The sequence below is a fragment of the Ambystoma mexicanum genome, chromosome 5q, assembly GCF_040938575.1.
Source record: "Ambystoma mexicanum isolate Mex_15411 chromosome 5q, UKY_AmexF1_1, whole genome shotgun sequence".
NCBI lineage: Eukaryota > Metazoa > Chordata > Amphibia > Caudata > Ambystomatidae > Ambystoma > Ambystoma mexicanum.
In genome coordinates, this window is record NC_090933.1 from 803,739,255 (window position 1) to 803,759,917 (window position 20,663).

The window sequence follows — 20,663 nt, forward strand, 5'->3', positions numbered from 1 at the left end:
AACTCCTAGTCAGAAGAAAACGCTGACACACTGGCACTACTCCAATCTCCTGGTCCATGAATTCCAATCCCAAACCCTGTGTAGTGATGGGTGACGGAGTGCGGATGGGTGTCTAAGGTGACACTGGTGAGGTAGCTGCAATGCCCGGTCCATGATTTTGCTGATGAGCAGTGTGGTTACAGATGAGTGGGGATGGCAGAGGTGGGCTGTTGAGAGAGAGGGATGAAACACAGATTTGAGGGAGCTTGCCCCATCTTTGAGGAGCAGGGGATCTGGTCTTGGGTCCTTCCAGTCCTAACAATCCAAATAAGAATTGCCCTTTTCTTTGTCTGCCCTCCACTTAAAAGGCCTGGGTGAGGGATGCCCTTCATCGGAGGGTTAACAAAAGGAAAGGAAGGGTCAGGTGGGTCTGTTTAGGTCATGTGACCAAGGTCAATGTGCATCTACTCACCAACTGCCAAGTAATTCCTCAGCTACCTAAGTATGTTCATATCATGTGACCAAAAATAGTTTATATTATTTAATTATAATATAAAACCACTAATATGTTGATATAGTGTGAAATATATGCATTTGATGTTATTCCAGCTGATGAGGGGTAGTAGGATGTATAATACAGTGTGCATAATAATGTATATATCAGTTATTGCAGTACAATTAAATCATTAGAATGTAATGTGCATGTTTTCCCCACCAGCATGTGCTGAGGTCCTCACCCATTGTAAAGCACTGCAGTAATAGGATTTACTATTACCAATTGTAATTGCACTCTACAATTCAACAACATAAGAATGATGGGCTGTGCCATCCCCATCGGAAGCCACACCTTTCATGATTTGTTGCCTTGTTGCTAAACCTCTGTTATTTGCAGAAGACACTTATTTTGTTTTGTAGTGTCGTGTTAAGAGCACCATTAGGAAGTCGGTTTCAGGCCCCAACAATGCTGCTACTCCCAATTACTTGCAAAAGTGGCACCCTCCTATTACATAATATTTGGTGTCATAGCCACTCACTATTGCCCTGTCAAAATGAACCAAGACAATGTCCTTTGAATAAAATTCAATAAGTGATAGAGGGTTTGTGTACACAGCATCAATTGCACTTGGCAGGCTCGATGTGTAGTCAGGGAAATGTGGAGTTACAATAGCACACCACTCTTTCTTGATCCCTCTTTTGCAAAGGGTACCTTAGAATCCATTGACATATAGCCCACCCATTGGGAACTATCAGGTTGTGAGTACTCTACAGTTCAGTGTAAAGCTTTTGGCACTCAACAATCCACAGACACCTTTGAAATTGTACCCCTTTTCCATCGCCGTATTTCTTTGATACTGCATTGCCTCGAAACTCTCCGAAGTGTTACAATGGGCCCATTGTCAGTATGGGGCCAAGCTGTGCCTTAATGGATCATTGCACCACCTGCCTACACAATTTTGTAACCTAGATACCACGTCAGCTCAATACGACAGGGCTTTTGTCAGAGTCCACTGGTGCCCACAGTTTGTGTTGCCCAGGCAAAGACAAGTTGTCTAACACCGGCGCGACATAGCCAAAGCAGGTTTTAGAAAGCCGTTTATAGCCAAAGATTTACACCTGAAAGCTAACGTATGTATCATTTGTAAATTTGTTCTGGTCTAATAAAAGTGTTTTCACCTCCACAGGAGCAAGTTTGTTGTTTTAATAAACTCATAATTGTAGGGCACGTCTTGGTTGATGGTTGTTTTTATCATTCCAGAGTGTCGGAATATCACCAAAGAGCCCTTTTGGTGCTGTCCTCTATGGTAACATGGGTGGGATCAAGAAAAGTCCATCTAGGCTCGAGAGGATAGCTCAGGGGCAACATGCTCGCTTTGAAAGCAAGACGACACGGAGAACCTCAGGTTCGATCCCTGGGTCTCCGCTTAGAAACCTCTGAGTATTAAGCATGTTATAATTAAATAATCTATCATAGCCAATCTAAAGAGCAGGTGCTAAGGGCAGAATAATAGACATTTCATTACAGTATCATGGGGGTTGTGTATTGGGACACACCCAGGTCATTCGGTATCTACAAGAAAATAGAAAACAGATGAGTGGGGGTAGGAGGGAGGTGAGGTGGAAGCAGAGGGAAGGGGGAAGATGGTAGTGTGGGTGTGAGCAGCTGGCATCTTGCTTGGAACACCAGCTTGCATCGTGAGAATTAGCCTGTGATCCAAGCAACTTGATTGGCTGCAGCACCCATCCTGGGTGCTAATAATGTAAATGATACAGGACATTAAATTACAAGTTGTTTCAATCTGTTCACATCCAAGCTCGGATGCATGCTTTTTGTGTACTTAAACGTTGCTAATGTATAATCATTTATTTTTCCAGATATCAACATGGCAGGAGAGCCAAAACTATATAGACCAAAATTGGCAACAAAGAGACCACTTTCAGCATTGTACAGGTAAATTAATACTTAATTCAGCTAATGTAAATAATGGTTCTGAGCACAGTCTACACCAGTTAATCAACAATATCGTTGAAAGAATGGACACATATCTGAAAGTTATGTACACATGAACAATGAACAAATCATGTTATCACTGTGCCCTGTTCAGTGATAGAAGACCCAATGCCAGCAAAGAAACAGTGAAGCATGCTGGCAAGCGGTACCAATTTGAGTGTTCTGATTCTTAGAATAGGGAAGTCATTTTGGAGTATACACTACTGGCCATATAGCTTGAATATAGCATTGAGTAATAATGGTCTACGATGAAAAGTAATAAAACAATGAATCAATATATGACATAGAAAAACCATCATACAAACTCAAAACATCCTGAACTGAAGGCCCTATTTTACTGATTGTTCCCAGGTCCCGATCGCAACAGGGCGTCCATTTTGTGTGTCATTTCTATGAGGTAATGTCCTACCTGACCGCCAATATCAGTGCTACCTAAGCTCTCCAAGTACAGCACACACTTGTTAAAAACAATTAATTACATAAGAAGTTAATTAATGATGTAATAGTGCACACTCGGAAACAACCGCTAGTCAAAGTGGGACAAATAATACAAAGTAAATCACATATCACTTTTGTGTTGGCTGTTGTTAATCCGACTTGACATCACAAGTGAAACCGAAGGAAAAAAAAAATCATTAACGTGCATTCTGATATGGAAAATTAGACTTAATTGGGGGATCTATATTCTGAGTAAGTAAATATATAGTGGTTCGATTAAAATCACGCAGGACCAACGTCCAAGCAATAACATGCACGCGTTTTCAAGGTTGCACATGATTTTGAAAGTTGTCTCCTGCTTGCATGGGGTGTCAAGGCATGCGGTTTCTCTAGAAGCTGCAGTGTAGAATGTCCTACTGTGCAATAACAATTCATCTGTTAAGTCTAATTTACATATCAGAAAGCTTATGATGACATGTTTAGACATCAATGAGCCAGGAAACTAAATTATAACTTCAGTGGGCTTTGCATGTGATAGCAAGTTGATTTTGGAACAGTCATTCATGCGATTCAAGTGCAAAGGAGTCCCCCACTGTAACACGTGCAGAGCGCAGGATTATTGAATTTGTGGTTATTTATTTTCTAGTATAATCTACAGGAAGGCATGAAACTGCTCCTTACTTTGCATGATTTTCCTGTGCACGTTTGGGATTGCAAAGGTACATCTATAATGAATCGACAGCTTCAATATTGATTCCCATGACATCATTTAATCAAAATAGATTTCTTACAGGCCAGAAAGTGTACATTTTTCATGAATTTAAGGAAAAACATGTGTATGCATGTTTCATAAAAGGGGAGGACTGGATCCGAAAGGTAGAAGTACAGTTATCTCTGTCCTGAAAAAGTACCAACAAGTTACCAAAAGGTTTCAGGAACGGTTTGGACTGAATCCCAAAACAAAATGGTAGAGTTCTTTATACAGTGCATTCTGGAGTGTGCTCAACCCTTGCTCATCTGTTACAATGGCAGCCCACACCTAACTAATAAACAGACCAAGGTTGTAGCACCTTAAAAGTACTTCATTCTTCCCCAGAGAAAAAATCCTGCATCATGAGGAAGGGCCAATCAATCCCTTTCTTAAAAGTACTTTTAAATATATAGGATTAGTTCTGTGTTCAGCAAAATCATCGTCCAAGCATTCAACATTCTATTGTTTAAAAGAACACATAACACCCCACTATATAAATTCCCATAAAGGTCCTAGCAGGACTCAGAAACCTCAAGGAAGTCAGGACCAGGGCTTCTGCTCCCAGGAAAGCAGTGGTCTTAACCCCACTCTCATTTAAATCTACCCAAACTTCCTTCCATCTTTCCCATCTACAGAACCTGGCTGTTCATGGTGTTGGAGAGTAAGGAGAAGGGGGGTCCCCTCTGTTTTTTTGGGCAACATCCCAACATGCCCAGGCCCACCATGACACTGTGGAAGGCTCAAAAGCCTGCCCACTACTGAACCAAAGTACTTATGCATCCATAAGTACTTTGTCCAGAAGCACAAGCCTAGGGCTTGGTCAAGAATACAATTCTCTGTATCCATAAGCACTTTGGCCTGAAGCACAAGCCTGGGGCTTGGTCAAGAATGCAATCCTTGTGGTAACCATGACATAAATGAACAAACCAAAATAAAAGCTGTTTTGCTTCTTTCTAGGGATCGATTTACAAACATGGCAAATGTGCATTTCTGATATACAACCCCTCTCCAATGCTGTTGGGGACATAGAGTAGTAAGCAGAAGGGTTTAGGATTGTAATTGTCATCCTAGCTTGAGTAACTGGATGCTTGAACTATATGGTTATGAATCTTATTTTATTAAGTTACAGTGAACTGTTCCTCGCTCATAGTTTATGGATCTTAATATTACTGGACACAAGTCCATCATGTCTCCTCTTCCCCTACCATGCCACTTCCCCCATGCTTTTGCCGGGCATACTTCTTTACACATTCAGCTCTTGGTGCTGACACTTCTGTCAACTGACTTGGCAAACTCAGTGCCCTATCTACAGGGATTATTTCTTAAAAACGAATCTAATGAAAGCTTCCTCACTTCTACTGCCCACTTGAGCACCTTTCCATTACACAAGCAATCACTAACTAACTACATTTATTACCCGGCTTCATGGGGTCCAGTTGTTGCCATCGCAATACAACTTTGCTCTGAACCAACCAATAACTAATCACATTTAAGAAACACTAATCCCTAATTTGACATTCACATACACTCCCACTCATCCCAATGGTTTTTCCTCTCTGATGTTGGTCATTCTATTGTCTAAATCCTCTTTCCTTTCCTCGCTTCCACAACCCATCCTTTCCTTTCCTCAGACTAATGTTTGGTGACACCCTGGCAGAATCGCAATATGCCACGTTTTGGACAAGGCCATGTGCCGTAAGAGTGCTACAGTGGAGATGGGTACAGGATACATTATGGATAACATAACATGTGCCAAGAGCAATAAAACCATTAGTACAATTTCCACTGGGAAGGAATTCTGGTGTGTTTCCTTTAACAACCTTCTTGCAATTGTTGCCATCTAGGCAGTGAAAGGACCTCTTATTTTGTGGTGAGATTAGATGCTAAATAAGGGTCTACAGATGACGTCCATACTTGAATAAACACATATTGTTGAATATATTAAACAGCATAGAAAACAGAATAATGCAGATCTTCCTTTAATGAAGCCCAATATGTCCAAATCATCCCTTTGATCCCGCTGGACAATAGAACTTCTATTTGCTCCCAAACCAGCTTTTCACTTTGACTGGCTGTTCCAAAAAGAACATTTTTTTAAGCAGGTTTCATAAATCACTCACTAGTGAAAGATACCAATATTGTTACATTTGTGTTCAATATGGATAGAATTGTATAAATCAAGTGGTGTTTACCATTTTCATCAGACACAATTCTGTATAATCTACCACTTATCAAGAAGACATGGTCCATAGACTATTTTATATTTGCCAATTCACCTTAAAATATGTTGCAGTTCTTTTGAAGCAATCCAGATCGCTCATCAGAAACCATAATTGTGATGTCATCGTTCATAAGCAGTGAATAGTGGGGGTATGAGTTATGGTTGCAGGTGAACATTGCTTAGCATAATTGGACAATTCTTTGTTTTTTTTTTCCGTTTTGCACTGCGACATAACGTTCCATAAGCATTAATGTTTTTTTATTACAGCGTCTCAACCATAACATCCCTTTAACAGTGCTTTTTCAGTGAATATATATATATATATATATATATATTCACTGGAAAAATTCTTGGTTAAGAGAGAGTTGAGGTGATCCGGTTTAATGCAACAAAACCCCTAAAATCCAGCAATCGCATTTTCAAGCAAGTCCACCTCTACTATGCACCCCCTGTTGCGCAGCGTATGACCACAATGATGACATCACTGATGACTGCGGAGTCATCACAGAATCCCAGCCTAAAGTATCCTCCTATGTGGCTAGGGAAAGGCAGACACTACATGATCCTAACTCTGGGGGCGGTATTAGGAGGGAGGATCACATGGGAGAGATGTTATCAAGGGAATGGTTCTATCTTCTTTTGCCGAAGTAAATCAGAATGTGGTCATTTACTTGGATGAAATTACCTTGAATTACTTCCCCATTTTTTCAACTTCATTTTTTAAAATCGAGTGTCCCTCGTTCCTCAACACTACCATGCCCACCCTCTAACCCCCACCCCACTTATACCTCTTACCCTCAAAACACATATGGAGCCCCCTCCCCCATTGAAGTAATTTTGTCGAAGTAAATTACCACATTGTAATGTACTTCAGCAAAACAACGTGATACCCAAGGGAATGTGGTAACTCTGTTAGGAAAGAAGCAGTATTCATCCTCTTCTGAGGATGAGGTTTTCCTAATGCCTAAATATTTAATGGTATGTTGTCACCATAGAGCCTCCTCTCCCAGACTTACTCAAGGTGCCAAGTATGAGATCCCTTTTTGTAAAAATTTAAATAATGTATATAAGAGACAGGGAGTTAATACAACTACTTTTCTGTGTTTTAATTCTACCTTGTGCTTGGATTATAAACCCAAGAAAAAACTATTACTTCCTATAAAAACCTCCCTTAAAAGTACATCTTATAAATTACTAAAACAGAGTGGATTAAATGATTTTAAAACAACTAAGATCATTGTGGACTAGACGTCCCATACTGCTCTTAGTACTGAGACGAGCCAGAGGGGTCCAGAGTCACAAAACTATAAAGAGCGGCCTAGTGGTTGCAATGACCTACATCTGAGCTGGACCTTTAAATTTAAAAGCCCTTTATGTGCAGGCCATCAAGAGGAAAAAGAAGCAGCAGGAGGAATCAAAGGTTGAAGCTGTCGCTTTTCTGATATCGGGATGTCGTGCAGAGAACGTAGCGGAGATCGGAGCTCCTAGGAGATACAAAGGATGCGCAGTGGGTAGCGGTATTGAGGCCAGCTATTCCAAAGGAGAGAGAAGCTCTCTGTGTCCTGCATCTCGCCCGGTGTGAGATTTTCACCACAGCATGTATGGAGCAGCGTGCACTCCATTGACAGACAGCGCGAACAGAAGAAGGCTGACCAGTGCTGTCAAACACCAAGGAAACCCCAATGAGTGAAGAAGCAAAAGCAGCAAGTCAGTAGGAGATGCCAGGACATATAGGTGAATTGGCCTGATATAGGTAACCCCGGGCGCTCTGAAGTGGACAGCTAAACAAGATCGCACCTTTAAATTTAAGCAAAGAGTGTGCAACTCCCCTATTGCCAGTTGTCGAACAGGAGAATATTTTAACCCGCATAACCAAAGTCAAATGGGGGCAATAATTGAGCAAAGTGACTGCAACCTCCAAAAAGGGAGATGTCAAATAGAAGAATATTGTAACTAGCACTGCCAACGTCAAAAGGGGGCAATAATTGAGCAAAGTGAATTCAATTTTCCTAAAGGGGGATATCCAACAAGGAGACATTATGACCAGCATAAGGAACGCCACAGAAAGATGAGATTAACATCAATGCAAGCTGAATGCAGTAGTCTCAGACACCTTTTGGAAGAAAGTTGTAAACTACATTGCCAGCAGCCAGTAGGATGTGTAGAAAGAAAACAGAGACTGCAGGAGAAAAGCCGTCCTTGTAGAAAGGATGAAGGGGGAGAGAACTGTAACATGCATTGGCTATGGCAAACAGATCAACGATAGTGTCATTGTCCTTTTGTACAGCATATTTGATGAATCTTCACAAAAACCATACTTAAAGTCTCCTCCCAGGTGCCAGGGCAAGGCAGCCGCTTCCTGATCCTAACCCTGGGAGTGGTATTAGCCAGGAGGATCACCTGGGAGGAGAAGGGCCCCAGAAAGGTGAGAGGATTCCGTTGGGTGAGACGCAGTATTTGTCTTCCTCAGAGGAAGAGATGTCAGTGATTCCAGAATACATAATGGCTTGTTGTCAAAGTGAGGTTTTCTGTTCTAAAGCTATTCATTCTGGGGATTGCAAAACTGTCCCGATCAATCATTTATCAGGCATAGAGCTCCCACTTATAAAGTTGCCCACATTTATAATGATAAAAACTGTTGGGGTCAACAAGAGGACGTTAAATGTGGACATCAGAACAATATCATCTGAAGTTCTGATAGAGCTAATACTCCTTTGATTCCAAAACAATCATTGACTCCTTTTAACTTTCCTCCTGACAATATGATTAAAAATGGAAGTGAAGTAAGTCCATTCAAACATAATGTGCAGAAAGAAAAAGGTAATTGTAACATTGGGGAATGAGATGAGGAAGAGTGATCTTGAGGCACTAGACTGCAATTTGCAGTCTAGTGATTGTAATGACCACACCTGAGAAGGACCAGTGGATATAAGGCACCCCCTCAGGTGCAGGCCATAGGAAGTAGCAGGAGAAGAAGCAGAGGGTGGAATAATTATCGGGACTCCACTTTGCAGTAGCAGCAAAAGTTGCAAGGAAGCAGAGCCACTGGAGCTGCCACTATCTGTGAATAAGATGCCGGTTTCGTGAGGGTCTCTTCCATTAAGCACCTTGTATGCAGAGGCTGTGTGGCATGAAGCATTAATTCAAAATGCTTCCCCCAAAGTTAAGTGTGCTCCAGTGGCAGGCGAGCACCGGAGTGCTCATGGAGCGAGTAACGCTCCTCTCCAGACCGGCATGGACCACGGGAGGCAGAAGAAATCAGCTTACCTTGTACAGGGAAGTGTAGGAAGCAGATAACATGGAGGCAGAGGAGCGAGTGGATGCGTATGCAGCACCCGGTAAGTTCACTAGTTGTATGTGACCCCGGAACACCCTGTAATCACCGGCTAGCCTGTGTTAACAATATTGAATACCAAATTCATGTAAAGAAGCGGAATTGGCAGACTCAGAATACCTTTGCATACCAACCTGATGCTTACCAGCTAAAGTGGTAGAATAAGAAAATTGGAGACAATTGTTATTTCAAAGGTAACAAAATCGACCAAAGAAAAGAGAGGACACTATTAAAAGAGCTTAACAACCAATATTGCCAGAACCTAAAAAGGGCAATTAAGCAGACCATTTGTAAACCCTATGGTCACAGAGAAGAAGAGGCAATAGCTAATAAAGGCCCAAACGAGCATTGTCTAAGCCAAAGAAGAGCAAGTGTGATAAAAAGCCATTATCAGCATTTGGCTGATGTAGGAGAGGGAAATCAAGTGTGGCAGAAGATCTGCCCTCCTGATAGCCAACATCCAGGAGGAGAGGAGCATAATCTGAATTTCAGGTGTCAATCCCAAGGGTGGAACAAACAACATCAATGTCTTTTACGTTTTCCCAGAAGAAGTAGCCCATACTGAAGTTGTTGATACTGATATTGTTGAAAAACCAAAACACTTTGTTGTGGCTGAAGAGCTGCCCTCCTGATTGCTAGTATTCAGGAGTATAGGAGTATAATCTGAATTAGATGTGGCATAAACAGCACCAATGTGGTTCATGGATTGGAGTTGGAAGCTCGTGGCTGAAATGTTCGAGGGAGAAAAGACCGAAAGTTATTTTTCCAAAAATAATTGTTGGTCTTCTCTCTCGTGAACATTTCAGACTTTGCCCCCCACCCCTACCAACACCCACATCCACACCCACACCCCACACCCACCCCCTACTCGCTGTGTCCCTGGGACACCTGTCGCCTTTCACTTCCATGATCAAGAACCAGAGCCGCAGGTTCTTTCATTTTGTAAAAAATGTCTTTTACAAACTTTTGACGGATTGACTGCGGGAGACACCCACACAATGCCCACTCACAGTATAGTGAGCAAGGGTGTGGAGGACACCCCTGTAGCCCCGGCAGCCCTTGCCACCGAATGGGGGATTTGGTTGAACATTTCGGCCATTCAGAATTTTCAAACGGCTGAATTTTGGCCAAATCTCCATTAGGTCTTTTATTTTGGGACTTTTTGGATGATTCTGTGGTTCATGTCTTTCCAGAAGAAGGGCTCATTACTGAAGTGGTTCAAATTCAAAAGACTTTACAAAGTTGTTTAAAGCAAACTTTACCAGAGAAGTACTTACAGTAGAGTTAGAAGCGTTTAGTCCTGGCAGGCGAGTATAGCAGGGCAAGGGACCTTGTAGTGGTACACCAGCAGGTGAGTGTACCAGGTAGAAGATATTGAAGTAATGTGTTGTGGTTAAAGACTGTGAAGAAGAAGAATTGGGAAGGCCACTTGTGAATCATTGTGGAATCATCCCAACAAACTATGTTTGTTGCTATCAAGGAACGATGAAAATGTTTTTGGTTCCTAAGAAGAAGTTGAGTTTAACTCTTGTTACAAGTGGAGAAGCAAAGATTTGTTATTTCCTTTTGGAACTGTTGGAAACTCCCATTGACAGACTTGTTGGAGCAAGAAGAACCTTATTACCAGAACTTTGTTATAAAATGGAACTTTCCTATTTTGAACTGTTGCTACAATTTCCTGCTTTGAATCTGGAGAAGAGAGCATTACCCAGGTCACAAGGACAGGGACGTCATTTGGGGTCACCAGGGGTCGCAGCTGCAACCCCTGAGGTCTCCCTTGATACCCCTGTGGTCTCCCTTGCTACCCCTAAAAGAAAACCTATATATATATATATATATATATATATATTTATATATATATATATATTCACTGAAAACACTTTGTTAAAGGGACGTTATGGTTAAGTTGCAATAGTAGACACCTATGAAATTCAATGAAAAAACGTTGTTAAAGGGACATTATGGTTACAAGTAAAACCGAAAAACCTCAGAAATTCGCCTGTTATGGTAAGCTAAGCAACAATAACTCGCGCCACCACCGTGCACTGCTAAGACTAACACCCAGGACATTAAAGATGACATCACAAATGTCATTGTTGACATCACCGATGACATCACATATCTGCCCACTTGTTTTTGTTCACTGACATATCTAGGCCAGGTGCTTTTGTTCACTGACAGTCAGAATATTAAAATTCAAAAGGTGCTATGTATCGAGACGTTAACCTTGTTGTATGTTCTTAAAGTACTTTCCTTGTGGTTTGGAGATGATGGTGCACATACATGGGGAAATAACCAGGCCTCAAACACACAATTTATTTGTATACATGAAGATAAACTTTAATGTTATTAACATTTTTGGGTGATGCTGTTGATTAATTGTAAATGTTTGTTCGAATAAAAATATTCATCAAACACATACATATAACATCTGAGATAAAACATAATCCATTGGTGCATTTTAAATAAATCAATCACCATTAGATATTAAGTCAATTAAAAAGAAAGATAACAGTAAAACAGACATTTTACATTATTCTATAATGCAGCAGCTTATCCTCTTAAAAACCCCCTTCTATGAAACATGGCAGCCTTCAGATACAACAGCAGGGCCCAAGCAGTCAATTTAATTTCCGCCCTCAATAAAAAAGATATTGGGCATCTTGGATCATCTGGATATCCCACCCAGTTCACCGTATTACCCCTCAGCCATAAGCAATCGATTCGTGCCCATGTAATGAGTCAGCTTTGATGCTTTTCTCTGGCCCAGGCAAGATACGGCTGCAGAGTTAGTGTCCCACTTATAAACTGATGAAGACTATCTGCTTGTGGCACAGAAGCTACATTCATACGTTTAACCCTGGTTTCCCTGATGACTGCTTCCTTAAATTATCTTACTTCCTGCGGGAGTAACATCATAGTAGAAGGTGGCACAGCCGGCATGTTCGCCTTACACATTAGCTCTTTTACGCACCTCACCCAGGGTATTTTAAGCCACAGGTCCCTGCTCAATGTCGCTTGTATTATAAAGTGACATAAAGTGGCATTTTTGTTCCCCCATATTCTTAGTCATAGGCTGCTTGGGGCAACCGCCCAGTCATCCTCCACAAAGGCCATCCCCAATTCCCTATGCACCTAGGCACAAGAAGATGAGTCCCAAAATCCTCTTGAAATAACTGTTTTCCTTGGACTGCATGTCACCAAGCTTGCAATAACCCCATAGAGCTGCTCCATATTATGTCGCTGGTTTTACTTGCATGGAGTATCCCTAAAGGGTCGATCCTATGTGTTGGCCCTTACAATTGGCAGGAAAACCGGAACCCCCCCCCAAGTATTGGCACAAAAATTGCAGGGACTGTTTTTTTATTTGCACCATTCCTGTTAGAGTCTCCTAAAATCTGACCCCCAAGTAATCGTACTCAGCCAGCCTTGGGATAACTTCCCCCTTGCAGACTATGGGACGCATTTTAATAAGCTTTCTGCCTCCACTGCAGCTTATCACTGCTGATTTAGTGGAATTGATTTTAAGACCTACACTGGTCATGAAAGAGGCATAGGCATCAACCAGGGCCTGCAGAGCCCTTGGAATTCTGGCCATAAGTTCTGTGTCATTGGCGTATGCCAGAACTGGGAATGGCCTACCCGCCAATCTCAGGTAATCCACGCCGGTATTCATGTAGCAACCCATTTATGTATAATGTAAAAAGTATGGGGGCCAAGACACACCCCTGGTGAACACCCAATACAATATCGAACCACTCGGTTCATCTGTCCACCCGGGCCAAACCAGACATTCGCTTTATCGTCCAAGTGGATCTCCAGCAACACTCCCAGGATGTCCACAGGGCAGCCCATAGACTCAAGCACTGCCCGCAACTTGGCACAATCAACTTTGTTGAAAGCCGTGCTTAAGTTCATGAACGCGAGGTAAACTACTTCACCTTTGCAGAAGACAAAATTCAAAATCAAAAGATACAGATTTAATACCTGCCCAAGCCAGGGAGAAAACAGAACTGGATATCAGTTAGGATCTCCACCTCAGTGAGCCACCGCTCTATGTGGCCCAGCAGAACCCATCCAAAAATCTTGAAAGTAGTATCCAAAAGAGAGATGCAGTGATACGAATAGGGTTTGGTTATATCCCCCTTTTTAAAAAGGGGAAAGATGGTTGCCGTCGTCCAGGTAGTGGATAATGCCCTGAACTCAGGCAGGCATTGAAGGCCAAGGTCAGCACTGGAACCCATAGATCAATTTGACTCATAAAGAGATCTGCTGGTATGGCATCCAGGCCAGGTGCTCGATTTTGTGACTGGGCCCCTATTGCTTTGACCACCTCAACCAAGGTAAAGCATAAAAATACGGCCCTAGACAACTTTTCTTTCTTGCACGACCATCATCGTACAGAATCCCAAAGTAGGAGACCCAATCCGCAGCCCCCACATGAGTGACCTGTAGACCATGTTTTCACTTGTTGGAGGATCCACTTATCAGAAACTCCCAGAAGCCCTTTGCATCATTCACCCAGATTGCCTCTAGAAATTTCTCCCAGGCCATGATTTCCAACTCTAATTTCCTTTTCTCAATCGTCCTGCGATAGTCAGTACGCACTTGAGCAATTCTGCATCTGTCAGTCACAGGACGTTTTAAAGCATATAAAAGGGCCAATTTTGCCAGCCTACAGGCTTGGTCAAACCAGCCCCGCTTTCCATCGCTCCCTGGTTGTATGGGCATCACTGAAAAACCCCCATTGAGGGCCTCCAGGATGCCCATGAAGTGCCCCACCACTTTCTGTTGGTTGTTAGATTTGTCCATTATCTCCATTAATGCACGTCATTGGGTTGCTAATATTTGCAAATGCAGACCAGAGCCTAGGATTTTCCCCCCATTTGATTCTTTTAAGTGATACTACATCACTGTCCACTTGGCACAGTGTGCTAGACTCGTGCACCACCCCCTCGACCAGACCCTTGACAGTCAAAGCCAACAGGTAATGATTGCTATTCCCCACTCTTACTACTTCAAAGTTCTCAATGAGTTTCCATAGGTCCAGTGATATACAAAAATAATCAACGGCGGAGGATCCCAAATAGTTATTGAACGTGCGTTTACCAGGGATGTCCGGATTAATGCGCCCGTTCACCGATCACAAGCCCCACTCAATGAGCCAGGCACTCAATTGGAACCCCCTTGTGCAAACCCTAGTACCCTCCAATTGAGGCTCCAGAACCTTCAGCATTTGTTCCTCTATTGGTTCGTAAAGATCTTTTGTCAAACTGCAACCCATTTTGACATTGAAATCTCCCCCCCAAATAAGTTTATTTTTGGTATTCATTGGATCTGCCATATACTTATCAACAAATTCCTTTAATTTTAACCACACCTCCCCTCCACCTTATTGAGATTATTATAGAAATGTAGAACATTGAACCCATCGTTGCCAAAGGTTTTGAACCTCAAAAGCTGTAACAATTCCAGCTTGGTCTCGACAACCTCCACCCTACATGATAAAGAGGCCTTGACCATTACAACCAAACCACCTTAGGTTTGAGGTCACCAAATGACTAACTAAAGTGGGGTTGGAAAATGAAACCACAATGCAATCGTCCTCAACAGACTTCCTGGTGGGTCCTGCCCATCCCAATCTTCTACCCATTAACACTGACTTAGGGTCTATGCTTGGGCCCATCAGATTGGAGTTTATCCAGTGTGTGGCCTTATTCATCAGAGATGAAGTTGTTTCTAAGGCTCCCCTGGGTAGGCCCTGGACCCCCATTATTATGCCAAATAGGGGTGCCGCCATCGGGGGGGGGGGGATTTAGTACTATGCTTGCCCGGCCGTTGTTTGTTACTTTAGGCAATGTATACGGAAGAGAGTTTATCCCTTCTGTTGGCATCCCTGATCCGGTGCAACTTATTAGTGCGCCGGTCGATGTAGACAACATGGGGATATCACCTGTATCTACGCCCACCCCCTACCCCATCTGGCTTCTTTCTCCAATGGGAGTTTGCACTGAGCTGGGCCCTCTTCCTACACAATTGTGGTTAATGGCATTCACTTTCATTTTCAAATCTCTAATTGAGTCATCCATTATCGCCAGAGTGTTCATGACCCGTTTTTTTAAATGTTTGAAGCAGGGCATATGTAGCCTCTATTTTGGCTTGACATTGAACATCCAGTGAAGGACCCCCAGTCGTAGACGCCCTATTTGCAGCTAAAAGTTGGAATAGTGGTTTCAGTTTAGTGTCCAATAAAGCCTCCATCCAAGTCTTGTCGTCATCCTCATCTGGGGCTATTGAGTCAACCCCATATAATGTAGTAGGCCCTTGATCACCCAGGTCCTCCCCTATTTCTTTGGGAGAGGCCAATGTGCTTACCTCTTCCCCTGCAGCGCCAACCAGTTCAGTATTCTGGCTGGGTGGCGGTGCCCCAGAGCCCCCCCACCCCAAGATGGCCCTCTGGGTGCTTGTGTTACACGAGGTGCTAGGAGCAAAAAGGCCTTATCCCCGCGCCCCATCCTCCAATGCATTAGTGGCCCCTATTGAAGAGGCAGCTTCCCAAATAGCTTTTTCCGTAACTTGTATCCCCTCCAGTGATTTTAGACAGGAATCCAGAGACAGTTGGTTTACCGGTCACTTGGGCTTGAGGGGCCTGGGTACGGGTTTACCAATAACCTTGGAGGCTCTTGTTTGCTTGGGTTTTTTGGCACTAGTAGCCACGGAGCCCTCCTCTTAGTTTCCTTTTTACCATTCCTGGTCCTTGTCATCCATCACCAGCCCAACGCACAGGGACCTGCGCCTATGCTAGTACCACCGTGAGTGGTGAGCTGTGAGCAGGAGACAGAGGATGGAGTGAAAGGATGAAAGACAAAGAAGAAAAACAAAACCAGTCTAAGAATAGTATACAACAAAACGCTGCATAATCTAAAACCCAATGTGCCGAATATAACATTTTGCTATAAAAGCAAGCCAGCATTAAAATTCATTAAACTCATTAAATTCATTAACTCTCCATTCAGAAGGAAAATATAGGCACCAATGTTAAAACATAAGGTCTATGCAAATAAAATGCAAGGTGCATACTGCTTTGAAAAAAATCCCAAATATAGGGACAGCAAGTAAAAATCAAAGTGCAAAGTGCAAATGAGCAGTGTTAAATAACCTGCCCTTCCACAATGAAACTAACGCCTAGATGCCTACAGGTTATGTGCGCTGTAAATAAATAAATAAATGTGGTCCGGGCTAAGGCTATATTCCCAAAAGGGGAGGGGTGAATATGATTCAGTAGAAATCAAAACAGCAAAGCATAACACTCCAAAATAAAGGGAATGTCCAATGAAGTTTCTATTAAAAAAATACATACTTTAATTAAATCCACCATCTTCAAGAATAACTAAGTAGAAAAACACTGTACAAAACACACCCCCTGTGGAAAGAATGTAAAAATATGCAAAAAAAGAGAAACGCAGCACTCTGGGTAAGAATAGGAGGTGAAAGGCAATTAAACAACCATAATAAATAAAGTGAGAAAGTGACCTAACTAGTCTCTATGGCCTAAAATGTACATGGGGGCAGTTATTGATCAATAGTATCTTTTTCTGGATCTTAGGTGGTTTGATAGCATTAAACCAGACTTCGAACTGTTACATGAGTGGATCAACCCCAGTTCAGTTGTGACGAGTAGTGTTGGCCAAAGCATTGAGCTGGTGGCAAGTCAGTTCTAGTGCAGTTGCTCAGAGCAGTTCAACTTTGGTGTTCAAGCGATGCTGGTCCAAGTGCCCATCAGGATAAGTTAGGAGATGAGCTGGTTCGAGACGAGTAGTAACCACAGATAAGGGGATGAAGCTCCAGCGGTTCGAGTCGAGTGTCAGAGATGGTTTGAAGCAGTGATCCTGATGTTCTGTTGTACGGTTTGATGAAGCAGCAGTACAAGGGTAGATCACGTCAATTTGTTTGGTAGCTGCTGTTTTGAGTTGATGAGTACACTCCAGCGGTCCAAGTCGAGTCCAGGGATGAGCGGTTGATTCGAGGTAAGCAGGTGATGGGCTCTGCAATGACACAGTGTGGCATCAAGCTGGTTCAAAGTTGCAAGCACGTTCGTTTGGTTGTACGCCAAAAGCAGCACTTAGGTCCCTCTGGTTTGATGGTGATGAACATGGTTCGAATGTGATTTGAACGGTTTGATGTGGCACTCAAGGTTCTCTAGGACACGATGAGTCCATTTAGGGTCTGCTCTCCCAGCCTAGGAAGGTTTGGTGTAGAATGTCAGGTCATGGTCGACAGCAGGAGTCATCCCCAATGTGCCCTGTGAGTGGGGAGGCAGCAGAGCGTGCCTCTGCCATGGACTGTTCCTTCTTCACCACAGTGGTTAAGTGCTTTGGGAATATCAATTCACCAAAAAGAGGTCCATATAAATTCTTCTTCAGATGTTTGTCCAAGAGTGAATTTGTGATGGAGTGGGATACCCCTTCTTTCAAAGGCAAAGGTATACAGGTGATTGGTCTAAAGCAAGCCTGTTTTAGGGGTGTAATCCCTGCCCTTGAAACAAGCTGACTTTTCCTTCTGACATAACTAAACAGCTTTGTATTAATGAAAGTGAATGGCACAGGAAGCAAGAGAGCTGTATACAGAAAACAAGATGGAGGAATCTTCCTCCAGGGGGTCTCAGCTCCCCCTTCGTACACTAACTCTGCCCTCTTCCCTTGTCAATAGCACCAAATGCCGTTTTGGTATGCAGCACCCTGGTGTGAGACTAGTCCTTTTGTAATGGGTGTCCTGTTTCCTGGGAGACTGGCTCACTGTAGAGAGATGTTATCCAACCTTGCAAATTATCAAAGGTGAGGCATAGACATCCAATGGCCTGCCCTGTGCCTTGGCGGCCAGGCTGTCTGACCAAAATACATATAGCCCTTTCACAGCAGAGTTGGGAACACATGGCTAACACCTGTGATAGGTGCTTCTACACCTTTGCTAGATGGCAAAGCTTCACAAGGACTAATTATGCACAGTAATTTGCTCACATTCATGCATACTTATGTAAAGAGCAGAAACGTACTAAATCCTGGATGGTAAGATTTGCAGTTGCTCAGATGGTTCCTAGTGATTATTCGAATGGCAAAGTTTCGAATGGCAATGTTTTGAAAAAAAAATGCATCAAAAAATGCATTTAAAAAAAAATATGTAATGGGGGGTCCCCAAACCCCTGTTTTTTTTACCCATTAACGCCCATTTTAGTTAAAAAAAGACCTTTACCCACAAAAAAATGCATTTTTTTCGATGCATTTTTTTTCCTCAACTTTGGCATTTGATAACTTTATATTCGAAACAATGCCTGGATACCACCCAGATGAATATGCCGCCATGTTTATTATATTACTCCAAGGCTCGGCCAGTGGCGGCTCCCCCCTATGTGCTCAAAAATCTTCAAAGTGGACTATTTAATTTAATCTGGAAGGATGGGAGGTCTAGGGTATGTAAAGGGATATTGATGAGCTGAAAGCTGAGAGGAGGGATGGCATGCCCAGATAGCATGAAATATTACACTGCAACCAGTTAAGAATCATGTTGCATTGGAGGAACTCAGAAGCACAGTGACGGTGGGTCCATCTGGAGTAGGGAGTAGTTGGGTCTTACATAGAATTGCAGCCCTGGTTGAGGAATGATCATAGGGCAGTTTCGCTTCAGTTGAACTGAGGGAAGTACGCAGGATCTAAACAAATTATAGTTAGGTTATTATCTTCAGAAATGCTGAAACTAGATTTTTTTAGATTTAGTTCTCTCGCAATAAAATCAGTTTGAAACAAAACACCTAAAGGATTCCACAGCATAATGACTGATCGTAAAGGTGGAGACATCACCACAGTGGACTCCGGATTTCCAGCGTTACATCCTACACTTCGATCGGAATCACCACGGCCTCTGTCGGCACCTCGTGAGTCCTCCCCCAAGTCTCTCGAGGACAGATTGCTCGGAGCAGATCGTGCCACTCCTGCAAGGTATGCATGCCTACCCTTCATCTTTTATAACGAGAAGTGGGGCATCAGAGCTACTTTGTGTTTTGGGGTACAGTTAGAACCTTAAGGGTGGTGGGGGAGCGTGACCAGAGGCAATAAAGGTCTGATCCGCAACCGTGGAGACAACACCTGTATTTTGCAGATTGGCTGATTGACAAAAAGGATTATAAGCGTGCAAAGCACTTTGAGAAGCCAGATTCCTTTTCAAGATTGTCCCCTTCTGTGAACACAGACAGGGGCAGTCATAATATTTGTGGCTATTTGCTCTGTGCCAGGTCTCCCCTGAGGAAAGCCTGGTGAGGGTGAAAGCACTATGCTGCCGAAGGGTCTATGCAGACACCAGGTAGCATGTCTCTACCCCAACTAGTCCCAATGTATTTCTTACATGCAGGTAATGGGTGGAGATGTTTGCCAGGGCTCAGCCCCATCACTTATTTTTTCAGACTCAGTTTGATGATGAGTGGTGTTTTGGTAACTTTATTAATTTTAACTGCCAGTCACAATATAAACACCTATAGAATCAGAGTAAAATGTAAATGATGATTGTGTTTAAAGACACACTCAAACATTTGTCTCATGTCAAGATACAACAAGTATGTTATTTTATGTGTATGTTAATTGGTATTTGTAAATCACACATCTGCCGTAGTGAGTACATCCATCAACCACACCAAGACGCTGGGAGTTGCAGCTTTAACCCCTTACATGTTCACACCTTGGGTGGTGGCAACAGTGGGCAGTGAGCTGGGCATCCTTAGGTGCCATGGACGTGATAGAAAATATTTGAGCCCCGGCACTTATTTTTTTACCAATTAAGCACTGCTTACATGTCCACCTCTGAAGCATTTGCAGCGATTGTCCCTTTAAGGGTTGTTGTGCAATGCACATAGTGACTCCATGCAGTTAGGGGTTAGCAAAGGCCCAAACCCAGATCAGCCAATTTATATCCAGCTGTTGCGAGCACATTCAACTGCTAGGTCTGCGTGGAGAATCTGGCTGCAGGTTCCTTTTACCTGAGGCCAGCTCCTGCCTGCATGCAAATCACTGTTGGGAATCAGGCAATTCTGTAAATGGACACAGTCACAGGTTGTGAATCCACATTTTTGCAACTTGCACCCTCCGAGGGCGGTGAATTGGCCTTAAGCGTGTTTCTTTGTTTTGGGTGAAGTAGGGCTGCAGCCTTTAGAAATGCATGGAACCTGGACACAGATTCATATTGTGCAGCAAGAGATATCCCTTGTTCCATGTTTCTTGTTGAAGAGTTTTACGCTGAACAAGATATCGAAACAGAAGGGGGAGGAGAGGAGTAAGAAAGGTGGAGGAGGCGTGACCAATGGATCCAAGGAGAAGGAGAGGTTGGATGGACAGAACAGCCAAAGGAGACACAGATTTGGAATGTGTGTAAAATGTCACCACAGCAC

The 20,663-nt window shown here is 43.0% G+C and overlaps 1 protein-coding gene across 6 annotated transcripts in view; it reads left to right on the forward strand.

Annotated features, from left to right (window-relative positions):
* RALYL (RALY RNA binding protein like) overlaps positions 1 to 20,663 on the forward strand; it is a 2,307,036-nt gene that overhangs the window by 1,858,738 nt on the left and 427,635 nt on the right. For all 6 annotated transcript variants that reach the window (XM_069621283.1, XM_069621281.1, XM_069621285.1 and 3 more), the window contains one exon: positions 2,353 to 2,428. In XM_069621283.1, coding sequence (XP_069477384.1) covers positions 2,353 to 2,428 — 76 coding nt within the window. The remainder of the gene's footprint in view (positions 1 to 2,352; positions 2,429 to 20,663) is intronic.